The sequence below is a fragment of the Stylophora pistillata genome, chromosome 2 (genome assembly GCF_964205215.1).
Source record: "Stylophora pistillata chromosome 2, jaStyPist1.2, whole genome shotgun sequence".
Classification (NCBI taxonomy): Eukaryota; Metazoa; Cnidaria; class Anthozoa; order Scleractinia; family Pocilloporidae; genus Stylophora; species Stylophora pistillata.
In genome coordinates, this window is record NC_142520.1 from 16,417,440 (window position 1) to 16,440,366 (window position 22,927).

The window sequence follows — 22,927 nt, forward strand, 5'->3', positions numbered from 1 at the left end:
CTCTTCCCCACAAAACCCTCCACTTGCTTCTGGGACCAGCGCTTTACCTCCAAAGCAAACGTCATTTGTCATAATTGTGAGGCAACAGAGTATGCAACAGGAGACTTTTTCCGAAAAAGAGATGTTCATAGTTGACAAAATTGGGAATATAAAAATATAATAATAGTAACAAATAAATAAAATAATAAAGGCTCTAGTGCAAGCATCTTATTAGGGCGAATTAAGCGTGCAATCGTTTATTAAACTTGTCATATTCGATTTGGAGTTAGAGTCAACGGTGGGGAAAAGAGGTGGGGAATGGGGAAAGGCGAAAAATATTCGTTGCCCCACTGACCTCCCCTCTCTTTTTGACCGCCGCTCGCTCGCCCCCTTTTGTAAATATTTATTTCTCTGCCCAGCCTTCCGTTGCTGTAAAAAAGTCAAAGATGGCAGCTCTAATTTTCACCTAGATAACACTGAGCACTCGCCCGCCAAAATTACGCCTGCTATCTAAATAAAAGGCAACACTAGAGCATATTCCGTTGTTCTTACTTCACGCTTTCCGACACCTTATTTCTGGTTCCTGATTTTGCTTCCTGCTATGCACCGCTGACTTCATTACAGTGGGCCGCACTTTTTCCGTTTTCTGTAGTGTGCAGTTATCACAAGTGTAACAAGTAGAGCAACATTAAGCGCACTAAAACTGAATTTTTTCTCTCGGAATGTCTTATATGCATAGTAACTGGAGGGATCTTGACGTAAGCGAAAAATATTGGGTTTTATCTTTAATCAGAAAATTTTGTTAACACGAGTCAACTTGTTATGCACAGTCATGGTACACTAAATAACGTCTCAGTCGTCATTTGATGTAGGTAAGTGTGTCCCACCTCGTTTATCATTAGTTGGAAGATTTTGGGAGGAACAAACTGACAACAAGTTGAATAGACCTTAACTGAAGTAAAGGCGTTATTTAACCCCCGGTTCAGCGTGTCCTAGCTTCCCTAGGAACTCGGAGCGAATATTTTTTGTTTATGTTTTGTTTATAATTATAGCATCGTACCCTTCACAGTTTCACTATAATCTATTTTACAATGTGCATATTATGACGTCCACTCCTTGCCGAAAGCTTCTTTCAAACTCCTTGATAGACTTAATTACGTGGTTGTCTTACGTACGAGGTCAAGGGATCCCAAAAAGTTCAAGTTGTCGGTGTTTTTAGTCGAAGAAATGTCATAATTTGGGCATACCATGCAATCACTAATGTAAAATATTGCTTGATTTGGGAAAATTTGTCCTCTGATGTCGTTTTTAGAATCTCTCTGCATTTTTTTAACAAACATGGAATACTATTATTAGGTTTGCAGTGCCAGGCATCTAGCCTTTTTGGACCATTTGTTAAACCAATGCCTTATGTAGTCATTACAAGTTAAAACACCTGGTTAATTTAATTTAATTTATTTTTATTTTTGGATGAAGACAGGCCACTTTTCACTGCATTCTAGACCCACTTAAATGATTAACTACTAATTTGACCTGCTCCATTGGCTTATGAAGTTCAATTATGGTTCTCATTTTTTATTAGCATTTTGATGGAGTGACCAAATAACAAAATCAAAATAATGATAACAGAAAATCAGAATATTCAGTTCAAATAGACCATTTTACAGTTGTGTACTTGGTTGCCAAGCTTTTGATTTGCAATGAGATAAAGGTGACCTTGTTGTGATAGAGATCTGTATCTAATTAGCATGATAACAAAAGATTAATTTTCATTTGAAAAGCAGCAATGTCTGTAACATAACAAGGTCACCCTTAGCCTCATGACTATTATAAGTTAAACATAACCACAGTAAAGTGTGTGCTCTGATTGGTCAACTTAGTAATTGCACCATTTGCCCATGGGTGTACCCTGCTGACATGAGCAAATGTAAAGACGAGTTTTCCACACATACTTGTTATTTTTTATTTTTTTTTGGTTTCATGAGATTTGCTAATTAAAAGGGGACTCTTTGCTGAAATGTATCATTGTTACATTATAAAACAAGTGGTAAACACCACAGCCTACATGTTGGAGGTTTGCTTAACCCAGAGTCTCTCTCAGCTATCACCTCACATGACTCTTATGCATCTTTTGTGTGTAGCAACCTCCTGTGTGCATCAATAATTAGAGTTTATGCTGTGGTGTTTACCATTTGTTAAATGGCAATGAACTATTGGCTAGGGGTCAATGAGAGCTCAAAGTAAAAACAAGCCAGTTGCCTTAAGGGAATGAATATGGGAGTGGCTGAGTTGTGTATGCTTTTAGATTTTTTAGGCTTGTTGATGGAGAACAGTCATGGAACAAGTCTCTAGGATTTATCCCAGAGGGGGGTTAAGCAAAATCAAAGTGATAGGGGAATCTCACATGAAAACTGCTCTATTTTTATGTATCACTTTTTAAGATAATTTCTGGGTGGAGGTGTGTTTCCTTACCACTTAAAATCATGGAGTGGTTGCCAGGAATGAAAATGTTGGTCACCCAAAAAAATTGACACAGCATTAAATATTACTTGACAACTGAACCACACTTCTGATAGCCTAGAGTAAGTAGTGTAGTTGCTTGGATTTTGAAACTTGGAATAAGGAAGGTTTCAGTTATGAATTGGAAGAATGAAGATGGTAATAACCTTTTCTTCTCTGTGTTTGTAGGCTTGGAGAAGTGAAGGATTACCACTGACAACAAGTAGCAATGATGCAGCAAAAATGTTTGCTACCCTAACACAGGTTGGCTTTGGTTGAAAATTTATACAAGTGTCAGGGCTAAAGTGAAATATCATAAGAATCAAACTACTAATTTTAACTGATACAGATATCTTAATTTTTATTTCCTGTGCACAATTCTAGTATGGCAAGATATTAATTTGTTTTTATGATCAACTTGAAAAACCCTAATTAATATGTATGATTATCAATGTGGGAGAAGTGCAAATCTAGATTTGCCCTGCCTGCAACCATTAATTGATAGCTACAAAATGAATAACAAGGAAAACCTTTATGAAGATATGAGCAACTATACTTTTCTTAAGTTTAAGTGGCCACCTTAAAATTCCGAAAATATTAAGCCCCTCTGTGTACAAACCCCTCCATGTAGAAGCCCCCAAATTTGAAATGCAAAAATACCTCGTGTAATAAGCCCCTCTGAATATAACCCCCTGGGATTTGTATTTGCAAATTTAATCCTTGATAATACAAAGTTAACCAAAGCAAACTACACATAATCACTCTTATCAGGAGGCCTTTTTTAGTCATAAAAGAATGATTCCATGCACTAAAGCAATGTGGTCAACAAGTCTTCACTCGCGCCTTGAATTCATTTGGTCCATAGACAAAGTATTTGCAAGGAAGTTCAATCCCGTCATCCTGTACCCAAACTCCCTGTGGTGATCCACACTTTTCATAGTTATCACGAATTGTGAGCCTGAACTACGTTACTATTTTTACTGTATTTCCATTCTAACAAAGTTTATTGCCATTGACTGTTTGTACTTGGCATTTTCAGAGTGAGTAATTTGTTATCATGAATCTCTAGCCAAAACCCTAATAATTACCAGTTGCATATTAGAAAATTTTGACACAAATTTCCCTCCAATTATAAGCCCAGCCAGTTGAAATGCAAATTCTCCTCCTATAATGAGCCCCTTGGAATATAAGCCCCTTACAAAAATAGGCTCCTTCCAAAAATAAGCTCCTTCCAAAAATAAGCTGCTTCCAAAAATAAGCTACTTCCAAAAATAAGTTCCTTCTCAAAATAAGCTGCTTCCAAAAATAAGTTCCTTCCAAAAATAAGTTCCTTCCAAAAATAAGCTCCTTCCAAAAATAAGCTCCTTCCAAAAATAAACTCCTTCCAAAAATAAGCTCCTTCCAAAAATAAGCTCCTAAAAGGTCCTTTGAAAAATATAAGCCCCAGGGCTCATTCAGAATTTTACAGTAATTCTCATAACCATTGATGAATAGCAGTGATGAGTTTGTAAATAATCTATGGTGCTCTGTTAATGGGGGTAATTATTACAAGATAGATTGGTTTTAGGCAACTGAGTTGATCACCAACAGTAACTAATGATTGGGGTCATGCCATAACTTCCATGTAGCTTTTTCCTGAGAGATATGACAATTACGCCTCGTGACAACTAATGTCCTTGTGGGAAAAAATGTATCTGGTTTATTTATTTGTTTGTTTGTTGCTGTTTTTTTTCTTTTGGTTTAATTCGTACACAGGATGGTATGATTGACAACAGTGTCAATGGAATTGAGGAGTCTGTCTCCAAGATATTAGCAGCAGATCCCAACTTTGGCCGGTGAGAACTTTTCTATTCAGCACTTTGAATATCAATTATTATGCAACTTTTTATTGGCATGGACTGAAGAGAATTCTGGACAGAATAGTCTATTGTTTATTGAAGAGATAAGATTTAGGTTAGATACCTGTGTCAAGGACATTGAACATAAAAAGAAATGTGAATTATTATTGTAATCATTTAAACAAATATTGAGTTAATTGAGTTGTTGAAAACTAATACCTCGTATGCAAAAATAAATATTCTTCCTTGGATATTCCCATTGCCATTTTAGTGATGAAGTCTTTGCACTCGTTTTAGTTTCTATCAGTAAAATTGACTAAAGGCTGATAGTTTCCGAAGAAACTGTTTGGGGCTGTGTTGGTGAGAGTAACGAAATAATTTGGATATATCAACTGCTTGGCCAAAGTCACTATTCCTTTCCAAAAATTTGAACAGCTTAGATTATTCAGTCATAGCCATTCTAGTGACTGGGTGATTTAAAAATGATTTGTGGTGACTTCTCGAGAGCAGTAGATCTAGGTTATAAAGGAATATCTTTCTTATTTTGTCTAATTATGTACATGAGGGTGCTTTTAACTTTGATTATCCTAATTGGCTAGCATTATGCTCAGTGGATGTCACATGAACCCAGAAATGGTGTAACATATTCGAGAGAGTTTCTGTGGTTCAGTGCTAGGGAAGTATTTGAGAATCTGGCTTCAAGGACAAACCAGACCTTCATTCTAAAAGAGTATTAATTTATGGTATCATTTTTGTGGAGTGTCCCATTTAAATGACATCACCTGTTTTTATTTCAGTAATGGGTCATGTGATCTCGTGTGGCTTAGACCTGATCTCATCTGGAAAAGGAATCCACACAGATCAAGAGCTGATGAGCAGTTTGGTATCCCTTGAAGGGTTAGTTGCCAGGAGTAACATCACAAACAGAGAGAGACTGCATGTCAAGGCAGTCAAAGAATGGGCACAAGGGTGAGTGTTACCAAGATGTCATGTCAATCACCTAGACAAAATTTTGACTTTTATCAAGTATTTGTCTGTTCCTTTAAGACGCGTCTATCTAAATGGGCGACTAATCACATTTTTAATGATTGTGAAATGAAATCATATACGTTAACTGTGGATTAAGAATTGAGCACTACAGTAATTAAGCGGCAATAAAAATAAGGTGTTCACAAAAATTTCTAGGCCTGTGCGGGCTTTGAATCCTTGATCTCTGAGATACTGCAACGCTTTAAACAGATTGTTCCTTTTGAACAACGTCTTTATTTATAATCACAATTTAAATTCTAAATTAAGACTACCTGCAATATAGTGAAACTAATCGAAGCAGGTAGTATGGGAAACATGTCAATTACATATTAATATAATATTATTCTAATGACAAAAAATAAATAAGAATTACAAAAGTACAGATGTCAATCACAAAAGTGAATACAAAAATATAGGTATATTGATTACGAAGCCATGAGCACATAATTCAAAACAGAAAAAGCTCAAAATACTCTTTATTTTAACGAAATCTAGTTTCTTGACATTACATTTATTAATATATCAATATCAGGATTTAAGAATCCTGGTCTAGAAGGATTTGAAGTAAGGATTCGGTTATTTTTTTTCTTGAAACTATATTTTGGGAGCTGTCTCCAAACATCAGGAGTACAGTTCAAATTTTTGTGGTCATAGAGGAAAAAGAATTCTTGGAGTGATTTAGTCGAGATTAGTTTGTATAGAAGTTACCAGCGGTAGAAGATCGTGTGTTATAATGATGAGCATCTTTAATGGGTCTAAAGAGAGCAGAAATGTTAGATTCCACGACTTTGTTATAGACATCATGCATTAAGATAGAGCAATTTTTAAACTAGATTAAAGGTAAAGACAGAATATTGGTAGAGATAAAAAGTGGAACAGCGTGAACATTAAACTTAGAGAAATTCATGAAGTGGGCTACCCATTTTTGAAGATGGAGTATCTTGTTTAGGTGTGTTTTGGCTGCCTGTCCCCAGGCAGAGCTGTTTACAGTTATCTATGGTACAGTAGTTTATCTCATAACTTTATAGCTGTGACCAAGAAAATATGCAAACACATCTCTCACACCAAGAATTCGCTACTAATTTTTATGCCTAAAAAGTAAGGGTGGTCTAAACTATCATCAGGGCCTTCGTCACTTCTGGAAGATTAAAGATATCTTCGAAGGCAAAAATTTCTTATTTGTTTTGCCTACCCACCATTATACCTATACCTACAAATATGAAATTGTCATGTACAAAACAATTTGTAAAATTTCTGCTGCAATGAGTGGCTACCGGCAATTTCTCAAATAATCCCTCTACCCTTCTCCCTTGTCATCGGCACTACACCTCAAGAGGGTGAGTGACAAAAGGGTACAATTTGGTTGGACAAAGAGGCTGTCCTCACCATATCTCCTTTTCCTTCACAGAGGAGCCCCTTATGGACAGCAATATGAGCAATTGATTACTGACAACATACTTCCATTCTCATTTCTTTCAGAAATACTGTCCAAGCATATCTAACGTGTGAAGATATATTAATGGAAAACCCAACTGACATGTTTGCTTTGAAGATGGCTCACGGCTCCTACTTCTAGAGATTCAATCGCAAGGGTGATACCGAAATGGAAGGAAAAGATGCTACTCTATGAGTAGATGGCTTAGCGCTAACTGTTCTAAGTTCTTTCAGTATTCAATCAGTGTTTAGTCTGTCTTGTGTGGAGGATCCTGCCTTTCTCTCCGAAGTAAGAGGCTAGTCAATCAATCAATATCAATATCAATCAATACTTTATTTCCCAGGTAGCGTCAATGAGCTCATAGAGCTTGTTCAAAAAACGTACGTGCCAGAGAACTTGAAAATACTTGTGTCAGAGAGCTTGATCTCATAAACAGCCCTGTTTGTGTCTACCTAAAAAGGTTGTTAAGTTAAACTTCAATTAAATACTGTTTTTGATAACCGTAACGACTCACTTTAGAGCCTTAACCCTTGCAAACTGAATTCCCAGTTTTCTGGGAATTCCTAGGAATTCCAAGGAATTCTCAAAAATTCCCAACTATGCAAATCAGCTGTAATATGAAAAGCTTGGAATTACAGGGAATTTCTGGGATAGGAAGGTTCCAGTTTTGTGAGGACTTGGAATTCCTAGGAATTCTCAAACATTTTCAACTCTGCAAACTTAGCTCTGATTTGAAAAGCTTGGGATTACTTGGAATTTCTGGGAAAGGAAGGTTCCAGTTTTGCGAGGACTTGGAATTCTTAGAAATTCCTAGGAATTCTCAGCTATACAATTACCACTTTTAAGTTAAGAAGGGTGGAATTCTTGGGAATTTCTGGGAATTGAATTTGAGGCAAATTAAATAACCCTGAAATCCAAATAATTCAGAGAAATTCTCAATACCTTGAATATGAAGGTTTCAAGACAAGGAGTAATTTTAGAGGCTTAAAACTGGTTCAATAAAAGATATGCTAAACAAATTATACCAAAGACTGAGATGTATATACCTGTTTATGTTTATCATGAAATTTATTATTTAAACTAAGTTTTAGTAAATCTCAATATAAATATGCACTTTTCCATAAAGCAGCAGTCAGTTACATAAAGTGCAAATTGTCAATTTAAATCCAATGTACCCATATCACAGATATGCTTTCTAACCTCAAAGGCCTCGTGGATTCCAGTCATAAAAGGTTTTCTTGTGATACAAAATGTCTCATGTCCGGAGATGCGCCGAAATCATAATACATAAACATAATCATAAGCATGGGTCAACGCTTCGGAATGTGCATATTATTTTGTAGGCAAAAATTCTACTGTACTATAATGGCTTCCTTCTCTTGTACAAATGTTTCTTCGTTATGAGACGCACTTGACTGTTGGCGCCGCTGCTAGCTCAGTAGAAGCGAAACAGGAATCGAGATAGCTGTGTTGGAACGTGTCGCTGAACGCTTGTTACGGTCCATCGGAGCAACTTCAGAATACCCGTCCATGTGTCAGGGGGCTTTGAAGAATGAGTCCATCTGTTATAATAATGAGGGTAAAACACGTTTGTAATCACAGTTAAAATTGTGATTGCCTTCTGGTTGTTTCTCAACTTTGCCGTGAACACAACTCAAGTCAGGGTTTCGAGTCTTTCTTCCTCGACGGCTTCCGGCCACAAATCTTGCATTTGTAGTACATTCGATTCTTCTCGATTATGTTTACGTAGAGTGAATTTACATCATTATTTAGATCATCTTCAGAACATGGATCCAAGGTAAAACCATCGTCAACATCGCTGATCAGCTCAATGAATCCTTGCGCGTTCTCTTAAGACTGCAATTGGGTAAGCCAGCGGATTCTATTTACAAGCCAATGGCAATTCCCAAAATATCCACGTGATCTTACCCGTGATTGGAAACAAAGGAGATCCATTTAGCGCTCATCTTTGAATGTACTTTTCATCCATTCATCGCTCGTGCGTTAAGTTATTCTTCTCTCGACTGTTTTGCTCAATATGACATCTCTAAAGATGGGTATTACCGTCGAGCAATGGGAAAATGAGAATAGCGTGAGTGCTGTAAATGAAATGCAAGTCGTTGGCGCCGTGAAGTTGAAAGAAGGGACAACGTACAACCATCGATTGGCCGGCACAAGGACATCCTCGGAGACCCAGGGGCTGTGAGTCGATTTCAAGTTAAGGGCAGAAGAGCCCCTGGGGACATTGTCTTACAAGACTAGTTCCAAACGGTCGCTGTCGTTCTGGGATCTGATTGGTGCCAGAAAATCTTTGTGTTTTTCTGCCCAATCAGAGTGAAGTGTGCTTTAGAGTCCTTTCGTGTGTTTTAACACGGACATACCCTAGTAGCTCAGTTGCTCGCTATGTTTGTTTGGACTGTGCGACGGAGATTTGCTTGAGGTGAAAAGTTTCAGTCTCAGCAGACAATGTAAGAGAAATCGATCATGTCCGCGAAAATCTTACCGGAAATTATACTGAATACTTTCGCAGGTATCACTAGAGAACGTGTTTTAAAGTTTGCGAGGTTTGTATACAACACGATGGTTGCAGTCATTGATATGTCGCTTTAACCGTTAAACGAGATTTAAGCTTAAATCTTTCTAGATTTTTTGCATAATTTGCTGTGGCTGAAACTTTGCCAATCCCGTGAAGTTATTTCGTCGCACGGGCCACGCAGGTATGTCGAGCAACTGGTACTTGCGCAACTTTCTGTGCGTGCCAAAATCTAATCTCATCTTCGCTTGGAAAAAAATGAAAAGCTAAGCATGGAAACTTTTGCTTATTAGATGTGGGTAGATGACCCTGTTCTACTAAACTGACATTTGCAATAAGGCAAACCCGCCCTTTCTATCCAATATTTCTTGGTCTTTGGTTTTGTTTTTCCCATTGAAAACAGCATCGGATCGATTCCCAATGATCAAAGGTATTTAACTTGGTCTTCAACAATCGACAGAAGAGGTGAAATGACAATGACCAAGGAACAAGAAGAGAATCCGTGGCCTTCCTAGCTCAAGAATTTCAACACTCTAGGCAGCAGTTAAAAGATTAAACTCTTTCCAAACCCCTTCGGTAACTGCTCGAAAACATCTCTCCTTCCCACGATGTTCTCGTTAATAAGTTTTTGTCCAGATTTTAATTAGCTAACCGGAGACACAGCTAAGCTTTCTCTTAGCACTTGCAGGAGGTCGTCCACGAACTTAACGTTCTCAGAAACCTTGGCCGTATTGTGAACGACTTTACTACTAAGATTAGATTTTGGCGCGCACAGAAAGCAGAAAGCTACGTAACGTAGGCGAAAGCGCCAGTTGCTCGACATACCTCCGTGGCCCGTGCGACGAAATAACTTCACGGGATTGGCAAAGTTTCAGTCACAGCAAATTATGCAAAAAATCTAGAAAGATTTAAGCTTAAATCTCGTTTAACGGTTAAAGCGACATATCAATGACTGCAACCATCGTGTTGTATACAAACCTCGCAAACTTTAAAACACGTTCTCTAGTGATACCTGCGAAAGTATTCAGTATAATTTCCGGTAAGATTTTCGCGGACAATCTGATCGATTTCTCTTACATTATGTGCTGAGACTGAAACTTTTCACCTCAAGCAAATCTCCGTCGCACGGTCCAATCAAACATAGCGTGCAACTGAGCTACTAGTATATGTCCGTGTTAAAACACACGAAAGGACTCTAAAGCACACTTCACTCTGATTGGGCAGAAAAACACAAAGATTTTCTGGCACCAATAAGATGGCAGAACGACTGCGACCGTTTGGAACTAGTCTTGTAAGACAATGTCCCCAGGGGCTCTTCATGCCCTTACTTGAAATCGACTCAGCCCCTGGGTCTCCGAGGATGGCACAAGGATCGAGCGGCCATTTAATTATAACGCTACGGATTCTGAAAGTTTGTGGTGAGTACAAATTGCGATATTTGGTACGTGATCAAACCTGAGAATCGAATCGGTCACATCAATGCCACAGTTTCTTAAACTTACGCTTTTCAATGAAATAAATGTATCAGTAGGCTAAAGGTTTCAGGATTAGTTTAGTCGCGTTTGGAATTTGGCAACTGAAGCTGCGAGCCCAGCAGAAAAAGACAAACGGCTGCTTAGTCTGCAGTTTGAGATAACTTCATTGCAATTAATTATTACAGTTACAACAAGAATTTAATATTAAAAATCAATTATTTAACTGTAATAAAGCCCTTCACTCCGAAGAGTGTTCAGTCAAAATTGAGAAGAAATCTCTCAATTTCAACTTGCAGAATCGACAAAAACAAACAACATAGCATGGAGATGCTGCTTGACAGCTTACATTTGAATTTTAACACACGAGTTTTATCCAAAGAAGTTACAACCACATTAAATTAAGTCCAAGCCTGACTCAGGGAGGAAAGGATAAAATGTTATTTGTATCATTATCCCAAATTAAATGATTCCTTTCAAGACTATTTTTTGACTGATAGTATTTATTGCAATAAACATAACCCAAGCTATTGCATTGCATGAAAAAGAATGAACAGATTTTATTCACAATTTGTGTCAAACCAAAATTACTGATTCACTAGGACTATTTTAAATGAATAGCTGTAGTTGAGGATAATTAATACAAAGTTTTCAAGAAAAGAAGAGGAAATTTCATCCCAATATTACTGCATGTTGATGTTAATATACAACAGCAAATAATTAACATGTAGACCTGAGTTAGCATGTAAATAAATTTCATTGACTGCTTAAATTTATAGTTGGGAGTGAATACATATATTTATTTGATATTAGTTGCCCTGAAGTATTCCTAAAATTCCCAGTAATTCCTTGGAATATCCAGCAAGTTTTAATATTCACAGTATTTCAGGGAAGTCATTGGTACTCTGAGTTGGAATTCCTAAAAATTCCCAGGAATTCCAAGTCCTGTTGGCTTATGAATGTGGAATTTTTTAGAATTTCTAGGTTTTTTTGGGGAATTTCAAGGTTTTTTTTGGGAATTTCTAGGTTTTTTGGGGAATTTCTAGGTTTTTTTGAAAATTTCTAGGTTTTTTTGGGAATTTCTAGGTTTTTTTGGGAGTTTCTAGGTTTTTGGGGGAATTTCTAGGTTTTTTGGGAATTCCTAGGAATTCCCGGTCCGAATTACGGTGAAAATTCACACCTCTTATTCACAGTAATTCCTAGGAATTTCTAGGAATTCCAAGATACATTTCGCAAGAGTAGGCCTCGCTTCTTTACTTCTAGTAAGTTGTTTACTTCTAGTACCTCAAGGAAAGGTGCTTATTAGAAATAGGGCGCTTATTTAAAAAAAAAGTATGAAAAAAAAAGGAAAAGAAAAACAGCAATGAGTTGAGTGTTAATATGACAGGTTTTGAGGAAACATTAAATTACCTTTCTATCAACGGCAGATATCTTCACGCAATGTACGCGTTTGGCCTGATAGAAACAGGATTTTACAGAGAAGCGGAGAAGCATGCACTTAAGGTTAGCTTTAAAACTTTGTTGATAGCAATTTTGTGATATTTAACTTCTTAAACAATTTAGGAATAGCCTGTCGTGATCTTCATTCTGAATCATGGCTGGGTAGTAGGCTTACAGTCTACATTTCCTTGTTGTGCTTCACATAATACTTCAATGATGTGGTTGTGTTCATTGCCTGAAGAGGCAGACTTCACAACTTTGCAGTCAAAACACTGCAGTGACCACATCGGAAGTGGTTACATCCCAAAACAAACAATGGTATTCCAATGGTGTGTTTTTTTGTTTTTTTTGTTTTTTTGTTTTTCTTGCAGTAATTTTATCTTGCGAAGGGTCTTGAATTGAATCCAAGAGATTGCTGGAGCACTCATGCAGAGGCCCATGTTATAGAAATGGAAGGACGTTAGGATGAAGGACTTAAATTCCTTAGCACGACCTTGAATGACTGGACTGTAAGGCCTACATACGGTGAATTGTACTTAACGTTAGCACCGCTGTCTTGCGCATGATATATAAGTTTTTCAAATTTTACCTAACGTTAGAACCGCTTTCCTACACATAATATATAAATTTTCTGCTGTTGCTGCCATTTAGATCTGGAGATTGAAAGTAATTGGAAGGGTTGCAATAAGTTAGATTTAGAAGCCTTGGGCTCACATACTGAGATAAAGGTCAAGGTTTTTTTTTTTTTTTTTTTTCAGCTTGCATTGGCTCGTTATACCAAGAGTAAAGTTACATGAATTTTTCCTTCAGGGGATTTACAGAAAAATAAGCTCACACCCATACAATAATTACGCGAGACACGGCCTTGATCAGTTGCAAGATCCAGGGGTACAAAATAATGCGTAACATTAGGGAAAAACTAGCAACTTCATAAAATTACCAAAAAATCATCAAAACATAGATTATTCATAAACTTTTATTGTAAGAACTACTTTTTGAGAAAATATTTGATGTTATCTGTTAAATTATCCTCATTAATTAATACCCAGAATGCATAGCGGGCGTGGTCATATATTCTATTTACACATTTGCAGGCTTAAATTCACGATTCTGTTTAGAAATAACACAGTTTTATTTACATAACTAAAAAGAAGACATAATTTCCTCATGCTGGTTGGGTAAAAGCTGGAATAATACATTTCTACGCCTATTTAATTTCTTGAGTTCTCCACAGATAGTCCTGACAGTGTTTGCATACACAATAGCTTGTTTATTGTCAAGCTTGTAGGTCATGTCTATAATATTGTCCCTTAGGAAAAAGTTACCCTTGAAGACAAAGGAACCTTTCTGATAAGCAGCACTATAGTCATCAACTTCATCTTCACCCAAAATTATGGCACCACTGCTTGTAACTTTGAAGAGGTAGTAATCATATATGGCGTCCTCAGCTGCTGCAATGGCGACAGTACTTCCTTCTTCAACAAGATCAGTGAGTGCATTGACTGTTTTACTGACATTGACTGAGTCTTGATTCTGCCTTGTGACTGCAACATCTCCTTCTCTTGACATCTCAACCTCTCTCCACTTATCAACATACTCCTCATTTTCACAGTCCATGTCAGTTAAACAACCAATGCACATACAGCTTCTTAGCCTTGTCCTCACCTTACATTGCTGAGAAGTTGTTTTTACAGAGTGGATTTTTCTAATCCCTTTTAGCTCTTTAAAAGTGCGGCCAATTCTGTTTCTGTCAACAGCTCCTTCTCCATTTAGTGGAATGTAGAAGTATACTCTCTTGTTTAAGGTGGTTTTGCTGTTGGTTGAAGATGGCAAAGAGAACTTGTCCTTCAGATACTCATAGAGCTCCTTTGCAGACTTGATGGATGCTTCTCTTCGAATCACAGCAAGAGTAGCACGTTGTTTGACATTAGCACCTGCTGCATCTTGCTCTCCTTTTGCATGAGAGGTTTCAAAGAAATGCCGGTCCATCTGACACCCAAAGTCAGACAAAGAACATGACAAATCACCAAAAGTGTGCTTAGATTTGTATTGTCCAGCACACCCATCAGTGAATTCATGAACTTTGTCTACTTTCACTTTGACCTCATTCCTAAGGTACGTCAGTATTAGGCCTTGGGTGTGGTGTACAAAATGGTAGTCTTGAGTGTTGTCTTCTGAAAGGGCAAAGATGTGCTCTTTGATGAGGACAGGGTCTTGTTCTGTACTTGCTTTGCCATCAATGTCAATATCAGCATGGCGATAGACAATTGACACATGAATGCTGACTTTCACAGGATCGAAATACTCTGATTGAATTTCATCTTGTGATCTGCAAGTGTAATTCTCAGAAAAATCATGCACACAGATGATATGGTTGAGAGGCAGGTTTGTCATTAAATGATCAAACTGTTCTTTTTGCCATTTGGCCATAAATGAATGGTAGGGATAATCTTTCAGGAGTTGCTGGAAATAGTCAAACATCTCTTTGACAGGAGTTTCTTTTTGGACCAAGTGGATTTTCCTTTTTTCCTCGCCATTGTTATCTTTGTACGTTATGTATTCATATCGTTTCCACTTGACTTCAGTTTCAGACATTTCTTCAGCTGCTGTCTTGAAGTTCTTCACCCCACACTTGTCACAGCTCCTTGTCAGGCAGTCTAGAGAGGAATAGCTGGAGTCTTCTGGCTTTTCACACAATGTGGATTCCACAGCTTCAGTGAGAAAATTAAAGGCTTGAACTTCATTATTTTGTATGGATTTTCGATATTTCATGCAAGAATCAAATACAATTTTGCATTCTACATGCTTCCTACACAAGCAAGATTGTCTATCTCTCTCTCTAGCTCCAGTAACAAAGAAAGGCTTCAACTGCTCAAATCTTCGTTGTTTCACTTTTATGTCGGGATGTAGCTCCTGGAATTCTTTGAAACACTCTGTTTGAGTCTTTTCAAGGATATGCTTTGCGTGCTCCACATACTCCTTTTTGCCAATTCGTTGCCGCATCTTGTCTCTTTTGGATCCAGTGGGTCGACTTGCTTGTAGGGTCCAAAAATCGTAGATAACACGCTTATCTTCTTCTTTAATCGCGTCACACCTGACATTTCTTTTTGTGCTCAACCAGCAGGCCTCATCACCCTTCAAAACTCTTTCTCTATGTTTGATAGCTTTGGACACCTGGCTTCTTTTTACTCCCATCATCTTGGCAATCCGTGTTTGGTGCTTGTTTTTTTTGACAGAAGATCCAAAAGCCAAAGAGCGCGTACAGTTATAAGCTGCTCTTTCATCAGTCGACTTAGCTTTTTTGACTTTGGACAATCCTTCTGCCAAATCTTCTACCAAACACTCCATTGCTTCGATATTTTGTTGCTCCTCAACTGGTCTCACGAACTTCTTTTTTTCAAGAATCTTCCTTGTGCGAGGAGTACTTGCAAGGTTTTGAAGAATTTCAGCCTTTTTTGCGGGGGTTTGAGGTAAGGCAGGGGACACCTTGTCCTTTGCACGTTTTTTTGCCATCCTTGAACTAAAAGCCGGTGTGGTGATGTTGACTTCCGGTTCCGGTTGCGCAAATGATGACTCTTTTCTATTCTGACGAAGTTTTCGAACCCTTTCTCGAGTTTGCTGTCGCTTTTTCTCTTCCCTCTCTTTTTCTCTTTGCTTCAAAACCTTCTTCTTGATAGCTGATGCAGCATTCCGCTCACGGTTGGCTCTTTTGTCATCAGCCTTTTGTGCAGATGTGCGTGTTTTCACTGCGGCGACTGTCGCGTTTTTTTTCTTGCTTCGAAGCAAGCGCATTCTTTCTCTTGCTTTTTGTGCAAGAACTTCCTTGTTTCTTTCATAGTATTCCCTTTGTTGTTTAAGCTTTTTTTCTTCTTTTTCTTTTCTCCATTGATCAGCAGAATATTTTTTGTTTTCCATTGAATATTTCGCAAGCGAAGCGTGTAAATTCTCGACGGAAGAAGTCACGCTAGGGAAGTCACGTTCTCTAGTAATTTCCAGTCTCAAACGATCCTTTGTTCATGGGTGTATATCAATTAATTGTTGTATACCCCCTCTAGACGTAATGTACAAGGTTGTTGTAAGCGAGGAAGAAGCGAAGTTTAGATGCGAAGATTTCTAAAACTGCCACTATTTTGCGCGTGTAAACTGATACACCAATGCAAACAATACTGTTCCAAGATCGAATATGTTCGCGATTCAAAAAAGACATAAATTTAGATGTTAAATTGAGTTAGATTCGTGAACATTTGGTACCGATAGAAAGTTTAGAATTTGAGAATGACAGATCTGCTAGTTGAAGAGCAATTTCATTTTAAGCGCGGCTATCACAGACCTTTTTGGAGATGAGGATAAATAATTTTAAGGTAAATTTTCTATGCATTTTATGTGTTCGCGATTCAGACTTTTTGGATTTTTTACGCTGTCTTTGAATTAAATGGAATAAAAATTTGTATACAGAAAATAAATCATCTGAGAATTATTGTATGTATTTTTTTAAACTGATTTGAGCTTTTTTTGCGACAAAATCTTGGTGACTATGAAGTATAGTACAATATTGTATAAACAGCGTTACATGTTCGGTCGCCGAGAAAATTGTTTCGTAGCGCGAATATTACAATTCAGTGTTCCAATTTTAACTATTTTATTGAAAAGTCTATGTTTCTAGTGTATTTCTAAGTCAAAATTATTTTGAAATTTTAAATTTTTAAGTAAGAAATTTTTGAATATGTTTGATGCTTTGTCAGATTATGTTACGCGTTACACAAGAATTCGCCTCACTTTTCTGAATACTAAAATCCATAAAAAAATAAATTCTTCCTCTATTACCACGATTTTTGGTTTAATACAAAGAGGTTAACTATATCTAACAGGATATATAAGTTTTAAAGTGTTTTGTTTGAAATATATATTTTTTTGCTCAATATGGTTTTCGTAAACATGCTTTGCCACCCTGGATCGTGCTACTGATCCTTCAGTTTGAGCGCCATTGAGATTTTGGGCAATTGTCAGAAAACCCTAGCTTCAGATAACAGTACTACAAAATACCAGCAGGAGTTCTTTTTCCTTCCCATGGTATGCAGTACGCCCTTAGTATTCCAGCATGTGCTGTGAAAGACATCAAGCCGTTTCAACACACTTACTTCCCTCTGCCCTCCGATTGAAGGTTCCCCAGCAACAACAACAATAACAACAACAACAACAACAACAACAACAAAAGGACCACATTATTCCGTATGAAATTACACAGACCCGAAACGGGGATGATTAGTGAGAAAACAGTTGGGAGAGGAAGGGTTGGGGCTTATGGCCAACATTCAGTTCTTCGTTTGTAAAACCTAAAGATGTTCGTATTTCTTTCTTTCTTTCTTTCATCCTTCAATCACCCTGTGTAGATGGGAGCTATGCTAGCCTGTCACAATTACTGGCACTGGGCGCTATACCACATCGAGAAGGTTGTTATCTCTTTCTTTAAAGTTGATATGATTATGGTTTTTGTGTTTGTTTGTTTGTTTGTTTGTTTGTTTGTGTGCTGGTTTGGTTTTCGCATTTGTGTTTATTTTTTTTTCAGCCATGTTTGCGATTAAATGCCAGCCTTTCTTTATTAGGAAGAACATCAAGCCGCATTGGACATTTATGACGAGGAGGTGTAGTGTAAAAGTGATCTATAACCTGTGTTTTATTATGTTATTTTTAATTCTCATCCGATCACATCTGATTCGTACATGCACGACCTGCATGTCAAATTAAGGTTATTTTTATGCCAATTTGTTTTTTTAATTCGCACATTACTTGGCGATTAAAATTATAATAATATTTTTTTTCTCTCTAGAAATGCGAAATACCTCATGTGTGTTTGTACAGTATCGTACACCTAGAGGGTAAATACATTACAGTGACCTCATTATGGCACTATTTGAATTAATTTTAACTGTGTAGCTTTTCTTTCTTGGTCAAAGGTTGAGAAACGTTGCCATTCTGGTGCCATGCTTGACTTAGTGGATGCTTCCTCACTGCTCTACACACTTCAGATGGAAGGTAATGAGATAACACATACCTGCAGATGTGTTGGGAATATCATTATTTGTTATTTTGTCGATCGATCGTTTGATCTATCAAATGATTCATAAATCAATTCATGGCACAATCAGTTCTACTAATCATTTGGCAGTCAGTCTACTAATTTTTCGACCATTCAATCAATAATCTATTCAATAGATAGATTAAGGTATTATTCAAATAATCTATGAATCAATCGAGATTAAGCCTTAAAAATTAAGCATTATTAATCATTGTAATGCAATTATTGTATACTGAAACTATTAACATGGCTGAATTAAACTTACGACGTGATCCATTTTGTTTTACGATGTTTTTTGTTTGTTTGTTTTTTTCCTTGAGGTGTTGATGTTAATGATCGGTGGAGAGAGCTGTTTCATTTGTGGGAGTCACACACAGATAATCACATTCTGGTACGTGCCATACGTTACGCGAAGGTGTAGCATACAATAAATTATCTTCATATGCAAGTTGAGGAAAGTCGCAGGTGGTTACTGCAATGTCAGCAAACCTTGCAAAATGCCAATTACAGTCCCTTTTGAGAAAGCTCCGATGTGACATTTCTTAATGGTTTAAGGGAACCTCCACTCTTCTAACAAATAGCACTCAAACTATTCCAAATATATTTTTCAATACATCTGGTTTGAAAAAAGTTGTCTTACCAAGCATTCTGCCTTTTTCTTTTTTCTAATTTTTTACTTGTATGCGAGGTGGGAAATGTGTATGACAGTGTCAGTTACTCCTGAAGGGATTTTGGCCATCTCCTGGAACTCCTTGTATATGTTTGAGCGCCCGACCTCTGTATTTTGATAGTAACCGTTGGTTTCAGTTCTCAAGAATTTCAAAAGTAATCCGAGACTACCTAGATTTTGCCTCACTCTGTTGGGTGATTGGTCTAGAAAACTCTGTACACCTTTTCAACCAATCAGATGCAAACCTAGAACCAATGGCAAACTGGGAACTCCTGCGTTTTCCCGCGCCTCGGGCAGTTCTAATTTTGAGTCCTCGTTGGTTCTAAGTGATAGTTCCTTTCCTTATGATAGGCTGATGTGATGACTTTGGTTTTCGTTGACGATACCCAAGAGAGAATCACTCTCTTTTCCTGGGTGGTCATGGACAATGAAAAATACAAGCCGTTGCTCTCAACCAGACCTCTCATTAGCTATTGTTTAATTGATTGTTTTACATATTTTGTTTAGCTATTAACTTTTTCTACTCAGGTTTTCAATGATGTTCATGTGTTGATGTGTACACTGGGAGCTAAGAAGGAAGATGCAACACTAACTCCAATGATGTCACTTCGAGACTTTGTTAGGTAATATGGAAAAAAAAGTGTAGAAGAACGCTCAGATTAACAACCTGTCATTCAGTGAAAGAGTGTTTAGTCATCTCTGAAGCGGCGATGGATTTTTGGCATTCTGATTAACTTACTATACTTCCTTCGATGTTAAATACCCGTAGACTTCAGTTATAGTTATTTGTAACCGACCATATCACCAAGCACTTTCAGAGGAACTGAAAAGGAGACCATGAGAAGCGAGCGGCAATTTTATTATCACTATCTGCAAACGAGATTTGGCTGTTCCCGCTCGTGGTCGTAAAATTATTTCAAGTGACTGGTTTTCAGTGAGAGGGTCTCATAAAAAGAAACTAACTGAGAGCGGCGATATATTCAAACAGTAGAAATATTCATGAACTATCGTACAAGAAGCGCGTTTCGTCAACCATAGTTTAAAGTTTGTTCACGTATTTAAGCAGGTTACTTTCGTATCTACTAATATAATTATCCTGAAATTCTTCGTCTCTATATGAGACGCTTTCAAGGGAGGAAGGGACCTTTAGCACGGGGGAATCAAGCGCTAAGCTATTTGTCATCTCGATTAATTTTTTCATTAATGGCTCATGTTCTACTAAGACATTAGCTCGATCGTTATCATGGCTTAGCCTTGCAATCTCTATTTTTTGTTTTTGGTTTTGTTTTTTGTTGTTGTTGTTGTTTTTTTTTTTGTTTTTTAGCAGGGATGGCTCGGGAACAAATTGCGAAGTATCTAGAGAGGTTGGTTTGACCCTCTGTGAAGCATTTGAACAGGCAGACAAGGTATATTCACATCTTTTACGCTCTCCCAACTTTACTTCACTAAACACTAAACGAACTTATGACTGGAACAATGAAATTCTTGAGGTTTAATTTTGTGTCCTTTTTTTTTTGAAAGGGAAACTTCGACAGAGCTGTAGACATTTTAAAACCCCTCCGTTATGACGTTGTCAACATTGGGGGCAGTAACGCACAGGTTCGTGTATTTCATTGCAATTTACTGTCGTTAATTAGTTCAACTTGTGGCAACGTCTCTTTGGTTTCTTTTCTTTGACAGAGCGTGACATCTTCAACTTATTCCTGGTTCAGGCTGCTCTGCATTCATCGCGAAAAGAGCACCATCACTTGGCAAGGTAAAGTGCAGTTTCTTTTGTATAAACCTATATCTTCTTCATATCTAAATTAGATATCTGTTTATCTTGGCAGATGCTAATAGGTTTTTTTTTTTTTTCTGAAGAATTTGGTCACAAAGATTCAGGTTATGGCAACATATTCCGGTAGCGTGTTATTCTCCCCCAAACCTGTTTGAGTCAAGGCTTTTAAATTGTAAAACACCCCACCCAAGGCTCGACACCAACCAAGTGGCTAGTGACAACTTAGAGTGTTGCAACAATTTCAGTTCGTTTACTAGCTCAACTGGTCTGTGGAATTTGAAAACCACTTGCCAAAACTAAATTTCTACTAGTCTGTGGCTAGTGAGCTGCCGTCAGTGTAGAGCCCTGCCATTTGAACCAGTTAGAATAAGGTCGACACGCAGGCGTGATATTCAAAAGTTATCACTTCTTTAATTTAGATCTAATGCGTGAAATATAACCCATAACGGAATTGAACTGAATACTATTAAGCGATACCTGGGCTGAGTCTTCAGCAAAGTGAGATGATTTCTGTTGACACAAACGTCAAACTTTTCGTTATTGTTGAGACCCTTGGGCTAAAAAACAACTCTTTGAAGACGATTCAGAGATTAAGTGTGGCCATTCAGACGAACACTACCCTGCTCCCAGTTCAATTTCTTTGGCTCAAGCTGAGAGTGTGATTTTTTACATATCTATAATCAAGTCAGAAAGACGGGGGAATTTATGGCACGGGGTCACGGGGGGGGGGGGATAGGGTGGGGCACCATTTGTGTCTCAGTTCCTGACCTTGCTAATGCATTTTCTAAAGTGTACTTTATCGTCTTAAACAATTCCAACAAAAATTTTTTCACGCACGCTAGCGTTTTTGTTTTGCTCCAAACAGCTCTCATTACTGGATTTGCGATTGAGAACGCATACATTTTGAAGCGTAATCGCCTATCATCCAAGATAAAAGAAGAACGTCCTAGAACGCAGAGGGCAGCCACAAGATAGGTTTGGGACCTTTTGTTAACGTGGTCAAAGGTCCACCTTCTCACTTGTGTACTAAAGAAACAGTTTTTTTGTTGTTATCGGTCCCTTGTGTTGATGCATTCATGGTCACCGAACGTCCGGAAATTCCAAAAATACGACTGTTCTAAATAAAACCCTGCAAGATTAACCCTTAACGAAAAGGCTTGTCTTCTTTCAGGAGCATATTGACAGAGAGAAAAGCAATGAAAGAAATCGCTCCAATGACAGACCGACTCGTGGGGCAGGCCCTTGCTTTACATGTGGAGCAAAGTCGGAAACAGACTCTTAAAAATTCAAAATCGGATGGATAACGCCAACACAGTCCGCGTCAAAATAATGGCTCCATAATATTCGTTTAAGGAATTCAATTCACGATAGGAATTCACCAGCTGGCCTGTAATTTCACTCAACGTTCATTTGTGTGTTGGAATTTTCCATTCAGTAAGTCGAAAGTGGTCCAGAGCTGAGATTGGTTCTTACGATTCTCTACTCACTGTTTGATCCTCATTGGTTGTCAATGGTTTTCTCGTGATCACCTTCGTTCTTAGGATACTCTCTCTTACCAGATAACCCTGGTAACAAGTTTGCTTTTGGATTTGATTTCTCGACATTCAGTCAAAAAGTACTCTTACGTCGTAGCTCAAACTTTGTCGCTTAACCACAACCATCTAACACCTTGTACAGCTTCCTGAGACAAAGTGAAATTTTATTTTGGTTGAGAAATCAGCGAACTCGTCGTATAAAGGATTATTAAACTAAAAGGAAACAACACCTTTATCTCTTTCCACATACGATAAATGGTTTGGTAAATAAGAGAATTGTACCCGAACGTTCCTATGCGTCCCTTGGAGCGTGGTGTTAAAAGATGTCTTGAACCCCAGTTAATTGGAGGTCTGCAGCCAAAGTCTAAAACTTGATTTGAATTGCTATGGTTTCATTAAGACCTTGTAACAAGGATTTTACACCTTATTAGAGGAGTAATTTCCTTACCATTATTTTGGTTTGTGTAACTCTGACAGCAAAACCATGTTTTCACGCTAAAAGTAAAATGCTAAGGTGCATTCAAGTTCCGCATTTAATTAGCATCGTGTGGGAAAATTTTGCTGAAATGCAGTTTAGTGAACTGGTCGCCGCCGTAGCTGATTTAATTAGGTTACTTAGTAAGAGACATAGAGTCACTGAAGTC

The 22,927-nt window shown here is 37.7% G+C and overlaps 3 protein-coding genes and 1 long non-coding RNA gene across 5 annotated transcripts; 2 read left to right on the forward strand and 2 right to left on the reverse strand.

The window, feature by feature from the left end:
- The first annotated feature begins 626 nt into the window (after positions 1 to 626).
- LOC148737385 (tetratricopeptide repeat protein 38-like) lies at positions 627 to 13,086 on the forward strand. 2 transcript variants are annotated; one of them, XM_088751309.1, is made up of 7 exons: positions 640 to 737; positions 2,668 to 2,742; positions 4,234 to 4,313; positions 5,114 to 5,285; positions 6,825 to 7,068; positions 12,213 to 12,288; positions 12,597 to 13,086. In XM_088751309.1, exons 1-4 carry the CDS (start codon positions 702 to 704, stop codon positions 5,208 to 5,210), a joined length of 288 nt encoding a protein of 95 aa, XP_088607435.1. In that variant the 5' UTR covers positions 640 to 701; the 3' UTR covers positions 5,211 to 5,285; positions 6,825 to 7,068; positions 12,213 to 12,288; positions 12,597 to 13,086. The 2 variants fall into 2 exon arrangements, with proteins under 2 accessions (XP_088607436.1, XP_088607435.1); XM_088751310.1 differs by lacking the exon at positions 6,825 to 7,068 and having other exon boundaries at positions 627 to 737.
- Positions 5,375 to 8,624, reverse strand: LOC148737386 (uncharacterized). Its single transcript, XR_015997407.1, has 2 exons — positions 7,981 to 8,624; positions 5,375 to 7,232 (listed from the first exon to the last, which is right to left on the reverse strand). It is a non-coding gene; the product is annotated as an uncharacterized LOC148737386 (long non-coding RNA).
- Positions 13,087 to 13,187: 101 nt separating the features above from the next.
- Positions 13,188 to 17,194, reverse strand: LOC148737387 (uncharacterized). The gene has a single exon (XM_088751304.1). It carries the CDS (start codon positions 16,138 to 16,140, stop codon positions 13,369 to 13,371), a length of 2,772 nt encoding a protein of 923 aa, XP_088607430.1. The 5' UTR covers positions 16,141 to 17,194; the 3' UTR covers positions 13,188 to 13,368.
- LOC148737388 (tetratricopeptide repeat protein 38-like) lies at positions 17,192 to 22,512 on the forward strand. The gene is made up of 9 exons (XM_088751307.1): positions 17,192 to 17,254; positions 17,616 to 17,675; positions 17,829 to 17,867; positions 18,180 to 18,258; positions 18,622 to 18,692; positions 19,500 to 19,594; positions 20,299 to 20,377; positions 20,652 to 20,727; positions 21,614 to 22,512. The coding sequence occupies exons 2-9, from the start codon at positions 17,616 to 17,618 to the stop codon at positions 21,721 to 21,723; spliced, it is 609 nt and encodes a 202-aa protein (XP_088607433.1). The 5' UTR covers positions 17,192 to 17,254; the 3' UTR covers positions 21,724 to 22,512.
- The last annotated feature ends 415 nt before the right edge of the window (positions 22,513 to 22,927 follow it).